Source organism: Adiantum capillus-veneris, chromosome 22 (assembly GCF_014529385.1).
Source record: "Adiantum capillus-veneris isolate H3 chromosome 22, ASM1452938v2, whole genome shotgun sequence".
NCBI lineage: Eukaryota > Viridiplantae > Streptophyta > Polypodiopsida > Polypodiales > Pteridaceae > Adiantum > Adiantum capillus-veneris.
In genome coordinates, this window is record NC_140952.1 from 13970022 (window position 1) to 13989280 (window position 19259).

At 42.5% G+C, this 19259-nt stretch overlaps 1 protein-coding gene across 1 annotated transcript; it reads left to right on the forward strand.

Moving 5' to 3' along the window:
- Positions 1 to 427: 427 nt before the first annotated feature.
- On the forward strand, positions 428 to 11060 carry LOC147428937 (mitochondrial outer membrane protein porin of 36 kDa-like). Its single transcript, XM_086496101.1, has 7 exons — positions 428 to 574; positions 1155 to 1211; positions 1360 to 1427; positions 9555 to 9665; positions 9853 to 9936; positions 10019 to 10227; positions 10318 to 11060. Exons 2-7 carry the CDS (start codon positions 1163 to 1165, stop codon positions 10619 to 10621), a joined length of 825 nt encoding a protein of 274 aa, XP_086352227.1. The 5' UTR covers positions 428 to 574; positions 1155 to 1162; the 3' UTR covers positions 10622 to 11060.
- The last annotated feature ends 8199 nt before the right edge of the window (positions 11061 to 19259 follow it).

The window sequence follows — 19259 nt, forward strand, 5'->3', positions numbered from 1 at the left end:
AAGACAGGCTGATAGAGCACATCGAGCACTGCAGTTCTAGGGCACAATACCCCATCCGTGTTCACTTCAAGCATAACACTTTTTAGAATCATTAAGGCATGTTTTGGCCATTTCAACCGCATTTGACATACATTCATCATTGAACTCGATCTGTAACCAACCCTTCATCACTGTTCATTAATCATATAAGTTTCAAACAAACTTAATGTGCATTTTTCTGGCGTCTTTCTTTGCATGGGAGCGGAGCTGCATGACATCGTGTCATGAAGATCACGCCTCTAGGATCGCACCTCGTCTCGTCTCACAAAAGGTCTACTCTCCAAAAAATTCGTGCAAAAGATTTCAAATTTGGAAACAAGTTTTTTCCACACATTAGGGTTAAAACGGACAGAAATTGGAAATTGGAAATTGGAAATTGGCTATTACCTAGGGTTGTCCAACAAAAAACGCATTTGTTACTTGTTGACTGACAGGGTAGTGAGTGCCATATATTTTGCACTCTTCGCTCTCGGTCTCTACTTTTGCAACGAGCGAGGAGCATCATCATCAGCAGCTGATCGGCTTTCTCGTACAGGTGTGTCTTCGATGGGTGTTGAGCTCTTTTTTGTGCTGATAGCGCATCTCTGCTGTGCTGTTGGAATCGACATGGTTATGTGTGTGTGAGAGAGAGAGAGAGAGAGAGAGAGAGAGAGAGAGCGCTGTGCTGCTGGAATCGACATGGTTATGTGAGAGAGAGAGAGAGAGAGAGAGAGAGAGAGAGCTCTGAATCTGTGGTTAAAAGACTTGGAAGCATTATAGTTTGTAGTGTGATATCCTGCATTTCAAACGCCCATGACATTGTTCATCAATAATCATTTGTGCCTGGCGTAAAGTTCACATTGATGTTAAGAGTTCTTCATATCAAGGATGTCCTTTTACTCGTTTTGAGCTTAAATTCTCTTTAGAAGGCCTGGTGGTGCTCATTACATATTCGAGTGTTAAGTTTCTCAATCAGGCGGATGTTAGTTAGTTTCCTTAGCCGGTGTTCATCTACCACAGGAAATAATCTGCAACTCCACCTCAACTTATGGATGGAAGCTCTAAGCAGTCATGCATTTGTTGGAAGTTGGTCAAGTGACATGTGTGCTGTTGTGTTGTTTGCTGATGTTGTACAGATACAGATATGGGAAAAGGACCTGGGCTATTTTCCGATATTGGCAAGAAAGCAAAGGGTCTCTTCCCTGATTTAAGCTCAAATATCAGCTCTTCATCAATGCCTGTCAATTTGTAGCTTCTTTTTTGATTTTCTAGCATTTTCTTCTCTGTATCGTCGATTACAGCAGGCCATGTAGTCTAAAGTGGTGCATCATATTTTACCAGATTTGCTGACGAAGGATTACCTGCAAGACCAGAAACTAGTGATTACAACAGAAACCGAGTCTGGAATAGTATGATCATTTTTGTTGAACTTTGTGTTTATCTAGGCTTGTATGAAGGTATAATCAAGTTGTTGTGAGTGCCTTTGCGAATTATTCAAGGTTTGAAGGTGGTTGCATGTCCACTTGTGCGTTGTTAATTTGCCATTTTTTTTGAAAGATCCGTGTGGTTAGGTTACTGGCATCAGTTTCTATCAAAGTGATTGTGATTCAAAATTACGTGGTCAGTGTTTCATCTGATGATTATCTCAAGTTTCTTGGCATCAGTTTCTATCAAAGTGATTGTGATGCAAATTTACGTGGTCAGTGTTTCATCTGATGATTATCTCAAGTTTTCTTTTTTGGGCTGATGGTTTTCATGCTGCATTCATCGTGAATTTGTGCTTCTTCTTCCATGGATAGGCAGTGAAGCTATTAAAATGTACAATTGTGGACTAATAGTTTGGGAAGCTGTGCATTGTTGACAAGGATAGTGGATAGGTTGAACTTGTAGGGTCTTGTAATAGGTCACTGCTTGTGTTTGAACTTCAATTGCAAGCACTCATTATGATTTAGATTAGAAGTTGCTAGTCATAATAGTCATTGTTCTACTCATACTGTTGATGTCTGCTTTTCTATTAAGGTTCCTCATCGTAAGGAGTGAAGGTTTTACTGCAAACATTGAAGTTCCAGAGTGCAATTCCTACCGCCTAGGGATTTGTTGTGAATCGTAGTTTTCAGTGTACACTTAATGAAGCGAAGAGGAAGTTGATTGGTAAAGATTTGTTTGACTGATATATTATCTGCGTAGTTTTTTTTTTTTTTTGATGGGGGGGTAATGTTTGCAGATTCATGCAGGTTTGCTGTCGCAGTATTAATGGTTGTCTTCTATGTACACTGTAGTATCATGTATCGGTTCATAATTGTGGATCTGTCTTTCCTGTAGATTGTAAAGGTAAGTGAGGTTAGATTCAAGTGGATAAGAGTTGGAAGGTGTTAAGGGTGCAACTTTAGGTTGCAGGGCTGAGAGTTGGGCGGGAGAGAACTGCCTTGTAGACCTGCTGGATAAATAAGCAAATAGCTTCCCGGTTTACACAAGTCATTTCCCTAAGGATATGGAAAATGTCCAATAATAATAGTTTGATCCCTTGACATGTGGTGCTTAGCTTTTTGAAATTGGATTATGTTGAGCATATTGAAGGACGTCTTGATAGGAAAATGTAGCATGGGCTACATCTTTTCAAGGTAAGAGAGAAGTAAGATCTAAGTAAATAAGAGTTGAGGGCTGAGGCTGTCGCTAGAACATGCGCGCAGATATGCATTGTGGATTATGTTTCATGAAAGAGCATCTACATGTACTGCAAAAAATTGAACCAAAGGAACACAGGAAAGAGAGACTAGACTAGGAGTGGAACACCCTTGCACAATAGCCCTAGGTTGCCACCATCAGTGCCCTCTTAGTCATCTCTTTATTGAAGTGATTAGATGCAATAGAGAAGTGAGCGTCTTTTTGTTGGAAGATCTGTGCATACGGGTGCACACACACACACATCACAGAGACTCTCTCTCTCTCATTACGACTCCACCGCAGACAGATCGAGGAGATCCGGACTTGAGCACATCGAGCTACTGAGGAGAGACGAGCCCAAATGATGGCTCACCTAGAGGCGTTCATCAGGGCAGCCCTTACTCCCGACCCTCCTATTTACTATATTTTACACCCCCCCATTAGCACAGGATGGAGCTAGCTAGATTGATGCATTTGCATATGGTTGTACTACCCTCAGCATATAGACATGCACATATCCCTAGTACTTGAGCTCCACCCATCCCCATAGATTTCATCACCCACCAGGCGTCCTTCTCTCTTTTATTATGTACCAGTTTATACTATTTTGTCTGTTCCGATAGACAGGGGACATACACGCATGTATAGTTGATTTGTCTCATTGGCCGACTTCAGCCTCACATAGACGTTAAAAGGCTTTCTTTCTTTCTTTCTCCCCCCCCCCCCCCCCCCCCCCCCCCCTCTCTCTCTCTCTCTCTCTCTCTCTCTCTCTCTCTCTCTCTCTCTCTCTCTCTCTCTCTCTCTCTCTCTCTCTCTCTCGCTGCCCCTGCTCTGTACCCCCCCCCCCCCCCCCCCCCCCCCCCCCCCCCGCGCTCGCTTTGCTCTCTACTCCCTTGCTCGCGCGCTGCCCCTCTCTCTCTCTCTCTCTCGGCAGAGGCAGTGCTGGAAGGACATCAGAGGCAGAGGTAGGTCGCGGAAGGCTGGAGCGGCGCCAAATAGAAGCAGGGGCTGGCTCGCGCGCTGCAGCAGAGGCAGAGAAGGCTGGAGCGGCGCCAGATAGAAGCAGGGAGGTGGCTCGCACTCTACAACAGAGGCCTCTCCCCCCCCCCCCCCCCCCCCCCCCCCCGGCTGACGCGCTCTCCCCCCCGCCTCCCCTTGCTGTCCGAGCGTAGAGAGAGAATGGAAGTAACGAAACCAGCGTAGAGAGAGAAGCAGAAAAGCATAGAGAGAGAAAGAGAAAAATAAAAATAAATAAAAAAGGTTTTTCAAGCGTATAGAGAGAGAGAGAGAGAGAGAGAGAGAGAGAGAGAGAGAGAGAGAGAGAGAGAGAGAGAGAGAGAGAGAGAGAGAGTAAGAAGAGTAGAGAGAGAAGGTTTGCGAGTGTAGAGAGAGAAAGAGAGAAGCCGCGTAGAGAGAGAAAAAATAAAATAAAATAAAATCCCTCTCCCTCTCGTGTGGCGGCCTTCCGACCATGAGGAAGCAGAATGGCAAAGATGACCCGGTGGAGGATGCCATCCAAAAATGCAAAGAACTGAGCGAGTCCATCAGCATGATCAACCGCCACCTCCTAGGTACTATCAACATACTCGACGCGCGCGTGGCAGCACCGGAAAGCACGATACATACACTCGAGGATTGCGTGAAGCCTCAAGATGAGGGAATCACACTACTCAAGAAAGAGCTTGCAGAGGTGCGATCGGAGAATGTCCTCGAAGAGGGAGAGCTTCAACCCTCAGTAATTGAAGAGCTTAACACGATTAAGGAACAAGTGCGGGTCATCAAAGAAGGTGGGGAGCAACAAAAAGAAATGACAACCTCGTGGGTAGATGTCATCACAAAGACCCAACAAAAAGCAGAAAAGGCCGAAAAATGGATGGAGATTGTCAAGAGAGGGAAAGGCAAGGAAATAAACCCCACCCCCACTCCCACACCAACCATCATCAACTTGACACTAGAAGAGGAGCAAAGGAGACGTGTGCGGGCCTTACATGTAAGGATATGTGGCCTCAGAGACCAAGATAATGTGGAGGAAGAGGTGAAAGAACTCATGACTCTTGTGGGGGTCAACGAGCAGACGCATACGAGGGCCTGGAGAGTGGGCACAAAGAAAAACGGGAGCAACGGAGAAACCTCGAAGGAAAGGGTACTCATTCTCCGATTCCCCTCCATGGAAGCGAAGAAGGATTCTTGAAGCAGAGACCGACTCTAAAGAAGACTGACATCTTTCTTGGAGATGACCTCACCCTCTCGTAGATTGCTCATATGCAAGAAGTAATGCCGAAAATTAGAGCAGCAAGGAAAAAGGGGAAGATTGCTTTTTATAGAGATGGAAAGGTGGTGATATTGGAGTGACGTCCCGCATGACGGTGCGAGACCTATGGGACCACACTAAAGATGGCAAAGTGGAATTGTAACGGTTCACTTCGTCTTGATGTAGGGGCCTTTGAGGATAGCTTCACAGGGAGAGACATCATCTTCTACTCTGAGACGCATCAAGCCCCTTGGCAATCCATGCCACAGGTGAACGGATATAGATGGGAGACAGCCTGCAGACAAGAGACCGGATCGGAGCATCGAGGACGAGGCTCAGGGGGAGTGGCAGTTCTATTTAGGGAGGATTTGCAACCATTGATATATAGCGCGCAAGGATGAGCATGCTAGGTACATGTGGGTGAGGCTCAGGGCAGAGATGGGGAGATACCTCTACATTGCTATCTATTACTTTCCTCCTAGTACGTCAGTATATGCATCACCTAGAGGACAATCCCCCTTTGCTATTTTGGATAATGACATATGGGAGTTTTCTAAGGATGGTGACATTATCATACTAGGGGATTTCAATGTTAGGACTGCCCACCACCAAACAATATTTTATGATACTTCCGAGGAAATGCTTAGGGAGCTGGACGATACAGAGATTGGTCTATCCAGATTATCACATGATGAGGACTACACGGAATATGGCAAATACTTGATAGAAATGGGAACCGCACATAGATTGGCCATTTTGAGTGGCCTACAAAGATTTTCGACAGTTGGAGGTTTTACTTGCTTTCCACACCGACATGGTGCCAGCATAGTGGATTATGTTATGGCCCAGCCAAGTCTCATTCCATTCTTTCAAGATTTCATGGTGGGCACTAGGCCAGTTGGAGTAGCAGTTGATCATGCTATCTTGTCCTTCATCCTGACGTTTCAGTTTAGCACAGCTCCATTAGGAGAGGTCCCTACACACATTCGATATACCTTCATGAGGGAGACGGACTCTGTGTATATGGATGAGATATACAGGAAGCTATGCACCCAGGAGCCAGGACAACCACTAGATGAACTCACTCAGATACTGACAGAGATGCTCCATGATGCAGCATCAGAAGCATACCCTCACAACCAGCCTACACGGAGACGATCTGGAAAAATGCCCCAGAACAGTTGGTATGATGAGGAGTGTAGAGAGATGAGGATCAAGTTACCGAGGGAAGTGCTCATGGATACTACCACACATAGACAATCACAAATTATCTTTCCCCGCCTAGTGCGACGAAAGAAGAGGGCTTATTTATCCCAGCTAAAGGAAGATCTGTATCAGTTATTTATAAGTCGGGACTCGGGCGAAGCATAGAGGCTATTCCACGAACATTCACCACCATCCGGGAATATGCCTTATCTCTCTACACAGCATCAGGACAACCACCTCTACCGGACCCACTAGAGACATGTCGGGAGACATGTTCTTTCTTTATTGCCGAGAGGGTAAGGAAAGCTATTGACAAGATGAAGACAAGGAGAGCACATGATCATGATGGTTTGGTAGCAAAGCACTTCAGCCATGCCAGGGATATGCTTGCAGAGCTCCTGGCTATGATGTTTAATCGAGCCATGTATGAAGGCTTCCCTGAGACTTGGAGTATGTCCACGATTGTGCCTATTTTCAAGTCAGGAGATCCCATGATTCCCAGGAATTATCGCACCATCATGGATGGGTCACACATTAGCTAGGCTGTATGCATGCATTCTTGAACAAGAGCCGAGTACATGGGCAGAGCGAGAGGGCATAAGAGCACCAGGGCAAGCAGGTTTTAGGAGAGGTTTCTCCACTCTTGACCAGATTCTGACACTCAAAGCTATTATTGAGGAGGGTAGACACCATGGCAAGAGGATCTATTGTAGTTTTGTGGATTTCCGCAAAGCTTTTGACATAGTGACGAGAGCCAAACTCATACGCAGATTACAGGACATGGGTGTGCCTACAGAACTGATTTGGGGGATTGTGGCCTATACAGGACACTGATGGGGCGGGCACGCACCACTGAGGGAATGTCGGACATGGTCCCCTCCAATATTGGAGTAAAGTAGGGATGCCCCCTATCCCCGACTCTTTTTGGGATGTATGTGGATGAGTTTTTGGACTATGTAGAGCATCAGGGGGACAGGGGGGCTCAACTAGCAGGGACATGGATTTCGTTGTTACTATATGCTGATGATATTGTGGTGATTTTTGACTCACCAGAGGGGATGCAGCGTCACTTGGATGCTCTGCATACATTTGCTCGCGACAGTGGATTGTCTGTCAATCTGGGGAAAACCAAGGTTATGGTGTTCAACACCACGCCACAGTGGGTCAGGAGGTCGGCACCCACATTTATGTATGGCTCGCAGGTTCAGTTTCAGGAACCGCGAACAAAGCTTTGGCTTTTTGACACTCTAGTGACTCCAGCTATGCTCTATGGAGTTTAGGTATAGGGATCCTTAGTACACCACCATGGGAGATGTGGCAACACAGATGGATGGAGATGTATGCAGAGGCCTCTGGTCTCTATGATCGCTCGGATGATTCCGGCTAAGGCCTCAGTACCACATGAGATTATCCGAGCCGAGCTAGCCGCACCCCCCCCCGGTGGTGGAGGCGTTGACGAGATCAGTTTCTTTTATGCACGGTCTATGGGATCTCCCCAAGGACAGATACGCTCGGCTTGCCTTGGAGTCATCTCGACAACTAGCTCTACAAGGCCATACAACATGTTGGTATGGACAAATGACAACATGGTTTCAGTCGCATGGTCTCAAGATGGATAGATTACCTCTGCTTCAATACTCCCTGGATGCACCCTCCCTGTCTCTCACACGAACAGAGATCACTAGACTCATACGTCAGGATCTGATTCAACTAAATATCAGGAGCACATGGATACAGCCGACACAGGAGTTGGGCACAAAGATGGCCTTCTACAGAGAGCATCTTCTCCAACTCACAGAGGACGGCTTTGTGACTAGGCTTGCATACATGGACACACACTTATCTCATGGGATAAGATGCGCTATTGGACAAATATGCACATCCTCACATCAGCTCCAAATCGAGACTGGCCGATTTCGAGGGGTGCCGGTAGGAGCTAGGATATGTCAGTTATGCAACTTAGAGCCAGAGACAGAGCTGCACTACACATGTCACTGCCCGACATACTATGAGATACGCGGCCGCTCCCAGTGCCTGTTCAGGGAAGGGTTCGGACCTTTTTCTAGAGTCATGAGATACAAGGATCAGAGGTGTCTTGGATTGTTACTGCTAGAGCTGCGCAAACTTAGGGAGAGCTTGCTGAGAACATCAGAGGAAAGACGGTCTCAGAGACGAATCACAAATTTCTTTACACCAGCCAGAGGAGAGCCAACGGAGCAGTCATTACAGCAAATCTCAAAGCCTACTCGTACTAGAGGTACACTGATTGATCGAGCCACGGAACTTGGCAGATCCAGACGTCCACGACCTCGGGGGGTCTCCCACTACCGACGAAGGCTGCAACAGAAGATACAGATGACTCTAGCTCGACATGCAAGACGCCCAACCAGAGTACTGACCATGGAGGAGGTCGATGAGATCCGACAGCGACCGATGAGAAATTTCATTTGAACCCACAAACCCCCCCCCTTCCTTTTTCCTTAGCGTCTTAGTGTTAGTTCTTTGTAACTTTGTAATTTCCGTACTCAGACATGGTATCAGATTTACCGATTGTAACTTTTTGGTCTCATAGGTCATTTTGGCCTTTTGAAGACGTTAATTTCATCTCATTTCATTTCTCTCTCTCTTTTTGCATTGAAAGTGGGGCTTTGACCCTTCGCATTACATAAAAATCCGTCCATTGGTCCATATACAAGCTCTCTCTCTCTCTCTCTCTCTCTCTCTCTCTCTCTCTCTCTCTCTCTCTCTCTCTCTAAGTCTTCCCATGCCATACGTACGTGTATGATGGACATGGGTTTTGATTGAAGAAGTTGTTCATGGGAGCATATATTAGTACCTAGTTTTACATCCACTATTGGACACTGATGATGCTAGTGAGGATATCGTAGTATTTAGTTGATACTATGCATGATGGAGCTGATAGCTATACTGTTTTGTGGATGACTACCATTAGTCTATATCTTGCACTTTCCTTTAAAGGTAAATTTGGGCTTATCTTGGATTCATCTAGGTATATTTGATTGTAGAAGTTGTTTCCAAAATGGCCAAAATCTTGTCTCTTTCTATCATACCCTGTTCTACCCTGAGAGAGTAGTTCAATCTCTGAGCGTTGTGCATGATCTTTGGTGCTGCTTTTTGTTTGAAAGCTTTTATGTACGAGATGAAGTACTTGAAGAAATAAATAATGAAGATTTATGCACTCGCGACTTTTTAGTATTGAAGATATATGACGGGTTTGAAGCTCCAAATGATTTCAAAAACTGGTTTTGATATTCAAGTGTATATCTGTGCTACTCCTACTTTGGTGGGTTTCCCACTGCTTGGCCAGCTGGCATCTTGCTGTGGTCATGAATGTACCAATTGCAGATGAATCTAGCATCAGCAGGCTTCAACTTTGTAATTTTTCTTTGTGCAGTCTTTCACTTCCAGCTCTCTGAAGAAAGGAGATCTTCTGACTTGTGATATTCTGACACAATTCAAGAACAAGAATGTCACTACCGAGATCAAAGTGGATACAAATTCTGCTGTAAGTTAACCACCACAGCTTTGTGCAGAACTGAAGGTTATTCAATGGGTTTTTGCCATGTAGGGGTTGATAGTGTTGAGTTCAGATTTGTAAGAGGCTTCCACAAAGGCCAGAAATTGTCGTGAATTTTAACCTTTCGTAACAAGTTCGTGATGGTTCAAATAAATTATTACATTGCTTAAACCAGGTTTCTACTACAGTCACGGTCGATGAGCTTGCCCGTGGTTTGAAGACTATATTGAGTGCTACAGTTCCTGATAACTCTGGGAAGGTATGTGTAGGTTGTTAAATTGAGTACTAGGAGGGCTTTCTGCATCGTGAGGTAACAGTACGATTGATATGACATTTTTCAGCTGGAGGCTCAGTATCGCCATGAGCATGCTGGTATTTGCTCTGTTGTTGGACTTACATCGGTGCCTGTTGTGGAGCTGAGTGCGGCTTTTGGTGGCGAAGGTTTTGCTTTGGGTGGGGAAGTCGCATTTGACACTGGTTCTGGTGTATTTAAGAAATACAATGCTGGTGTAGGACTCATCAAGCCTGATTTTAGTGCAGCCTTACTAGTGTAAGCTTCTCTTCTTTCTACTCATTGTAGTCCTCCCAAGACATCCGTCTGCCAAAGTTTTTGATTTTTTGATCTCTAATCTATATGTAGGTCGGATAAGGCGGAAACCTTGAAGGCTTCATGCTTGTACTATTTTGATGACATCAAGACCACTGTAGCAGGAGAAGTATTGCACAGGTTGCCGAATAGCAACACGACATTTACAGTTGGTTGTGCCCATGCGCTTGACTCTCTTACGACTGTCAAAGCTCGCCTTAACAATCATGGCAATCTTGGGGCTCTACTGCAGCATGAATTCATGCCTAAATCGACACTCACCATTTCCACAGAGGTGGATACAAAAGCATTGGACAGGAACACAAAAGTGGGTTTGGCGGTGGCTTTGAAGCCTTGAGAAACTCCAGAACCTCTATTATGTCAGCTTGAGAGGGAATGCGCTGTCTTATTTTAAAAAATGGAGACAGGAACCGCGTGAGTTCCAATTTTGATGAAAGTTCCAGTGGATTCTACAAATTTGATTCCTAAGCTGAAAGTCTGATTTTAGATTCGCGCTGATAAGTTTAATTCTTGCTTGTCCTTTTTGTAATAACACAAGCTAAACTTTTTACAAGGGGGCTGGTCCTATCTGTTTCATGGCTAGAGAAAACTTGAAAATAAGTTTCATGACCTTATATGATAATTGCTGCTAAGCTTCATTTTTAAAGCTTCATTTGTGTTTGACACTATGAAGCAGGTTCCTGCTCTTTGTTAGTCTTTAGGTAGCATCAGTTCACTTGTTGCGGTGAAGAGAAGGTGAATAAGAAGATGCCAACCATTATTGGCTTTCTTTGTCTTATCTCTATTGGTACTTGTTCATGTTACGACTCCATCTGAAGTCCTTTGAAACTGTGTTTTCATTGATGTGTTTCTTTTCAATTTGCTGTTGATGATTGCTTTCGTTTTTGTCATGAAGGTTGGCAGAAACACATCGGCTGTCTGCCTTCTACTCTGATTTGTTTGGTTGCATCGAAAGGGAGTGAAAATTGGGCACTTTTTCGTTGTTTCACTTTGTTTGTGCTGAAACTGACAGTCCTCCCCTCTCTACAGGGATAGGGGAGAGTGTTCTAAAAAATGAGAGTGCACTACTTGAGTGTCCTCCCAGACGCTCAAGTAGAGTTTTCTAAAAAATGATGAAGTCCTCAATATTTCAACAGCTAACATTTTGAAAAAAGATCAACAGTGCAAGTGATCTGAGCTACTGACTCAAGGTTAACTTAATGGGGCTTTATCTGATGTGGTGCATGGCTATTGGAGGCTTGTCTACGACAATATGGTTATCCTTTAGAACTGCAGACATTCTGCTGTGAACTTTTGATTAATTTCATTTCAGAACTACGTGGCGTTGGGAATGTGAGTCTAGTCTCTAATTATCCAAGAATTTATCTTCATTGCCTCGATGTGCCCTAGCATAACTAGATGTTAGGTGAACAATGCAAGGTGTTGAAATGTGCTGTTTGCACACCAGATGACACTTGCAGCACTCTGGAAATTGCGACCAAGAGAGCTTTCCTAGAAGATTGTTGGAAATAAAGTTCTTGTTCACCTTGTTTCTTGAGGCCTCCCCCTTTTCTTAGGTACCAAGCTGGCCAAGAAGTTCCTAATTTCCTCTCAAGAGAAGTACCATGTAAGTTACAATTTACATCCCAACTTCATAGGATTTCGAACATGTACATACTTTGAATGATGAGCCTCAACACTTGTCATGGATAACGCGGTGACACGGTTTAACATCGTATTGGTCATCCAAAACCTTCCTGCATAGCTTTTTGTGTCTCCATCATGATATATGAATTTCGAGTTGTCCTCCATGTGTCTTAAGCAAGTCTTTCCTTATCAGAAATGGTTAATGCAACTAGCTTATCGGAAGAAAGATTTCAATTTAACTTAGGCATGCTGATACAAGAGCTATAGGACTCTCATGAAGATAGGGGTAAATCATGGTCATCTAGTACACTGCAAAAACTATCGGAGTTTGAGTACTTAAATGTGTCTTCCATGGGTGGGGGCTAGATCTCATTGATCTCTCTTTATGACACGAGTGCACATAAGCAATAAAATTGGCTTGATCCACCATTGAGCTTGTCATTCCAAAAGTGTCTTTATTAATGGTACTCTGTTCCATCATGAATATAATAAACATGGAAAGCAAGTGTCTTAATTGATATTACTCTTCTTTGTCCACACAGAGAGAGAGAGAGAGAGAGAGAGAGAGAGAGAGAGAGAGAGGAATTTTAATGGCATGAATAACATTTTTAAGGGGCCAAATCAATTTATTCAACAAGCCTTGAACTTATACATTGTAGGCTAGAATGTAGCCTTCTAACCAATTGAGAGTTGAGGGGAAAGACTCAAGCATATAAGGGTGAATACAGTTTCCTTTTTCGGCGAAGAACATCGTTTTGTAGGTGGGGCCAATATGGGTGTGTAATGTATGAAGGACGACCCATCAAATTCCTCCCAAGCCGTTATACGTTTGCATTGTAGAAAGAAATTTTCACTTGGGAGTCTGTTGAGGCATCATGTAGCAAGTGCAATTCATACTATTTCCCAAATCACTTCCCATGATTAAGATCTTGCTTATACGTGCCTTTTGAACTTTTTTGCTTGCTTCCCATTCAATTGTAGGAAGATGATGTGAGGGGTTTTGACGCCCTTTCCATGCCCATAACCTCAGTTGGAAGAGATCCCGACTTAAGTAGGAGCATATAATGTGTTGGAGAAAGTTTGTAAGAAAAATCTTCTGGACGTTCTCAAACTCTTTCCAAGCAAGCTTTGAGATGCTCTCACGAAGAACCATTGTCACCAACTTGTCAAAAAGATACTTCTTAAGAACCCAACATTTGACATCCCTTGCATTACACAAGTTCTCAAATGCATAGTACACTCTCTTTCTAGCCTCCAAACGACGAGCATATCCATGCCACTTGTGATAGGCTGGAACCTCAAGATCAAGGTACTTAAAACTCTTAACAACTTCAAGTGCCTCATTGTTGAAGACAATGCATGACTGCTCCTTATGGTTGGTTTTCACAAGCACAATCTTTATTTTGAATTCATTCACAAATAACCTAATATGCAAGCAAAAGTTCTCAAGAACAACTGTAAACTTTTGTGCATCTTCTAAAGTACGTGATAATAACACTACCTCATTTGCATATAACAAAAGCATGATTACCGTGTTGTAAATACTTACCTCTTCAATGACTTCTTGTTGCATAAAGCCCAATAGTGCTTGCAAAAAAAATTGAAATTCCTTTTTCCCTACGCAATTGACATATCACCTTCTCATAGATTCAAAAATCCGCAAGTATGAACTCACTTGGTACGGGGAGTTCTTCCATCCTTCTCCACAAATTGTTACATGAAATTATATCAAAGGATCTCTTGAACTCCACAAAGTAATAATACAGCTTTCCTTTTGAAGTGTGTCCTCTTGCCATTCTTTTTGACCCATTCACTCAATTTTATCTCTATCATGCACTTAAATAAATTACCCAATCATTATACTTTGGTAGTCATCCTCTCTTTTATGCAAAGCCTTGAACCAATTAGTGCTCCAATCATAAGGCATATCATATTGAAGCGTAAAGTTGAACATATCACAATCCGACGATGTGATGAATCTCTTGTCCATTTCATCAATTCCAACTTGATATCTCCATTTAATAAGTTCCAACTTGATACCTCAAAGATCTCCCACTTTGTGAGTGGCCAACTTTTTAAGCCCACCACACACATCTTCCATACTAACAAAAGAGGGCATACATGATAGTGAACCATAAAATGATACCGTTCTAGCATTTGGTTGCTCATATAGTTGCCTATAATGTGTGTACATATCTATAAAATTCAAGTTACAAAAACTCTCAACTTGCTTGCCCTTTAGATTTCTCTAGAATCTCCCATATGCGCGTGCCTTTTTTGAAACTTGAAAAAATTGACGCTTGATTTTCCATCTTCTTCTTTTCTTTTGAATAAGTGCCTTATATGCATGCAAATGACTTTGATAATTATTTTTGTCCTTAATTGCATGTAACTTCATCAAAGGACTTTCGAGCATCTTGACACTCTTTATCAGACCACCTCTTCCGTGATTTGCCTTTGTTGACACCTTTGACATGCTTTGTGGCAAACATTCTCCGATATGAGAACAAATAACTTTCTTAAATATTCCCATTTAATTTTCAATGGTGTATCATGTTAGAGTTTTGTCATTGATAACTTTTGCTTAACCATTTCAATAGACATCGGTGCTCATTTGAAATACATACAAGAGACAACCTTTCTTTGCTTTGACTGAAATTTTCATGCTTAGGTCAATACATAAGGTCCAATGGTTTAATTCTGAGCTCCATTGCTTAAGCGTAAAATTTTTCATGCGATACATGATGACTTTAGAGAGTGGCATATAGTCAATCACTCATCCATTGAAGTACGATCATACAAGTGAACTTCCTCCAAACTCCTTTACTCCTTTGAAATGTATGACATATCAAATTCCTATGTGTGTGGGCATTCATATCCTCAAAGAAAATAACATCACCTTTGCCTTTGAAATAAGCAATGTCCTCCTCTAAATCAACAAACGGCTCTCGGCCTCATAGGTCACCTGTTCCTATGAGAGAGAGAGAGAGAGTTGTTATATGGAAGTATGGATGCTTTTGTGAATAATGATCCTTTGACCACAATTTGTTGTATGGATTGCCTGGAGAAGAAAAAATTGCAAAACATCTAGTCTTGAAGGATAGGATTGATAGCCACCACACTACAATATTGGGATATTAAGCTCAACACATGGTTTGCCTAGATACATTTTTCTTTTCTACAAGGTAACTGATATGAGGCTCATCACTAATGGTATTAAAACTAGACTTCATAGATATGGCCTACGTATCGAGAGTGATGGCTCATTATCTTTTCTTTATCTTGTAAACTTGCTCACTAGAGGTTTCACATTGACTATTGTGCATAGCCCTTTCATTACGTTGTATTTCCTACTTATGTTTTGTAGACCTATCCTATTAATTTGAGTAGTAAAGAAGTATATTTGAGCCTCCATCTTTGTGTTAGTGTAGATAGAGAAAGAGCACCTAGGTGAGATATCCTCTATAGATGGTTATCTATCCACCTCATAGGCTGACTAAATTCTTTTCGCTAACACATACACATCATTAAACTCACATGGCTTTGGCTACATGGGTTACACATCCTAATCCTAGGTGGAGTGGTTGTTCACAAATGAGGTGCAACAAAGCCCGCACCCAATGGTGTATGCATGTGTGTTTGCAAGAGCTGAATCTCTTCATCTAACTCTTTACATCGTATCGGAGCATAGTTGTGGCTAAGGAGCTGTAAGTGGCAATCAAAAATAGTGGAAGAAGCGGTTGAGGGTAAGGATTTCTTCATTCTCTTCCAGTATGTGTTGCTACTCTATACCCTCTTTCGAGTTTTTGGGAGGCATCGACAAGAATCCCTAACCTTGGTGACTTCTATGAAAGATTCTACGATTAAAGATTTTGTGAAGTCCTTTGACTAAACTTTTGAGACGGATTTCCATTTCAGGCGAGTTTTGGTCTTTTTGAAGGAGTTAGGGGACGCTTGCATGCAAAAATGCTAAGGTTGTGGTTTCTACAAATCTACTCTTTGGTGTTGCATGAAGGTCGATGCTTGATCACTTAAATGCATGCTTGTACAAAATGCTTTTTGAGAGCCGAACTTAAGTGTGCACAAAAATCCATATCCATGAATAATAATTAGTGATGTGATGTGTGATGAGATAAGACACATAAGATATGTTTTCAAGCACGAAAAGAGTACCATGTATGCATTTGAAATGTAAAAAAAACCTTAGGATGGCACTTTAAAACGCTCAAATATGACATCTCTAGATCAAGATATAGTCTTTTTAAGCCTAGGGCCTCACGAGGTCACAACCAATAGAGGCCCAATAGAATCCTCATGGGCCTCTATTCGCTTGGTTCTGACCCCTTCATAGTTTTAAATAGTACCTATCAACCGCTATCAAGTATGATCCATTTAAATTCAAATTATGAGTAGCTTATAAAAAGGCAATTGATGCTTGCATGAGATGCACACTTACAAGTACCTCACTTTATAGGATAGCAAAAACGGATCATAAACAGGCACTCGACGCTTGTGCAAGATGTCACCACCAAGTGACTTACTTTTCTGGTGATAGTGACAATTTCAACAAAATGGTTTTCATGGACATAATTTTTTTTGAAAAAAAGGTTTTTTAACATAACGTCAGCCTTCTTCCTATTGGCTGAGGAACATTCTCTCACTAGAGCTAAAAGGCCAAAAAGTGAGTCCATTTATTTCCTAATGTTCTGGCTATTGTAGCAAAGATTCAATTTCCCACAAATATGTCTAATGACAATGAAATCGATCAAAATTTCGATGAGAAGCTAAATAAGAACAATCCCATGCTTGGAAGTTTAGAATGACCAATATCTTGAAGGGTAAAAGTTATTGGGACTCGATTCAAGGAGATCAAGAAGACACGCCACAGTTGCCGAAGGAGAATGTGACTACTTATGTAACATTTAATGGTCTAGTAACTCGTGTGTAACGGAAGATAGCATAGACATAGTGAGCATTTCATTAGAATAGATTCCTAATGAGCATAGAAAGAGTGCTTGGATGGAGAGAGCAACAAAAAGCATAACATCTAGTTAGATAGGCATGAACAATACTTCAAAAAGAGAGAAATTAAGCTATTGACAACAGTTGAGGACCGGATTTAGATGGAGCCGGTCCCCCCTCCAAAAGGATTTGTATTTTAGGTTTTCCCCATCAAGGGAGACATTTTACAATACAATACTTTGTGTTCCTTCAATAACTTGCTGGTGCAATGAAGATGGAAGCTTCAAGCACCAAGCTCACACTTATAAAACACAACATCAATTCCCTCACGGTCTCAGATCCAAGACCTCACACACCTTTGAAGATAGTGAGAGCTAGCGGGGTATGAGAGTAGATCGAGAGAAAGAAGGAGTATTCTTACAAGAAGGAAGTATATTTCCTCACATAATCACTCATAATAGCTTAGCATAGCTTAGTAATCACTCCATAATAGCTTAGCATAGCTTAGTAATTAGCATGGTAGACGAGATGAGCATGCATTGGAGCTTGGATCTTGGTTGGATTTGCATCACAAAGCCAAGAGTTGTTGGTGTAGGCCTCCCTTCCCACAAGCTTGGAGTAGATGATGAGCTTTCCATTAAAGCTTGAGAAGGAGAGAGAGTCTTCTTTACTTCACACATGAGCTTGTGTGAGTGTGTAAATGATAATGCCTTGCAAAAATCACCCCCCCCCCCCCCCCCCCCCCCCCCCTCTCTCTCTCTCTCTCTCTCTCTCTCTCTCTCTCTCTTGGTTGACCCCTCTTGCTAATTGCATTTGCTGGCATCCCATTGGCCCCTTTAAAGCTTAGCCAATGACAATTAAGAAGCATAAGTGATAGCCTTGTGACATGTGTCCCCTTTCCCCTTTTGTGAGAGCTTTAGGTATTTAATTAATGCAAGTAAACTCTCATCGAACCCCTTAGTCTTCTGGCCAACAGGAATCAGGCAAGCCATTGGGCTGCTGAATGGTCATTGGACCCCTTGGGAGATTGTCCAATAGTCTTCTAAAGAGCTTAATTTCTATTGGTTCTTTTATCAAGTGTTTTTAAATGAATTAAACTAAATGTACTCTACCCTCATTCTCATTGGTCCACCTTCATGGCCATCCAATAGGATTTGAATGCACCTTGGGGGCAACTAGGCTAGGGAGCTGACATGTGTCCACTATACCCTTTGTGTAAAGGGGAGCTTGCAAGAGTGTGTGTGTGTGTGTGTGTGTGTGTGTGTTAATCTCTCATCCCCTACAAGAAAGGCTCGCCCCCTCCTATCTAGGGATATGTGAAGACTTTATGGTCTTCACATAAGCATCCAATTCTGCTAAGATTGACCATTTGGACTTTGCCTTTGAATTTTGGAACCTTAGCATTTTGGAAGTCTTAATGGGCTAAACCCTAAGGTCTTTGAAGCACATTTATACACATTGATCTTTTGCAGAAGGTCCCCCCTTTGGATCCCTATTTTCCCTCTGGATCCCACCGTGACCAGCGGTCTGCCAGCTTAACCAATATTTTAGCTTTTTCTCCCCTGGTACTTCCCCATATTAAATGATCAGTTTAACATGAGAAAATCATTTAGGAGAATTAGATATTAGTTATTATGACATTACCTCTCTCTTGAAATCATAGTCGTCCTCGACTATGGGGTAGAGAAGATAAAGACTAGTCATTGATCCTTTTTTTCTAGTGGGTAGAGGATCCCTATTTTACCCTACGACATAGTTCCAAAATGGATGCCTAATCCATTTGGCGCTTGAGAAGCCTAGGCTGCCACAAGCATGTCTGCGCATTAGTCCTATCAATCTTCCATAGTAGGTGAGAAGCTCTACTTGGTGTTTTGAAGACGTCGTCTCCACAAACTTGATCCTAAGCATGCATACTTCTTAACATTTGTGCACAATAAAGAAAAAGAGAGTCTTATAAGACAAAAACTTTTTTCATTTAAAACATTTTTACATTTGCTTACTCTAGGGAAGCATTGTAAGCATTGACAAGGTTTAGGTTATCCTTTAATTGTATGCCTTGCATCCATCTAGCATCTTCAAAAGGATAGTTCTTAAACTTAATAAGATACCGTTGGATAATCTTACCGCCTCTCAATACCTTGTCTTCATGTCGGAGAATAGACTCGGGCTGCAGCACCTCTTCTTGGTCTTCGATCTCCTGTCGGTCTTCAATAGTTGGTTCTTGAGGTGGATCTCCTTTGTAAGGCTTTAGTAGGCTCACATGGAAAGCATTGTGTATGAGCCAATGACTTGGCAACTTGAGTTGATAGGCCATCTCATTGATTGGTCTAAGAATCTGGAAAAGGGACCATAGTACCTTTTTGCTAACTTAGCATAGTACTTTTGGT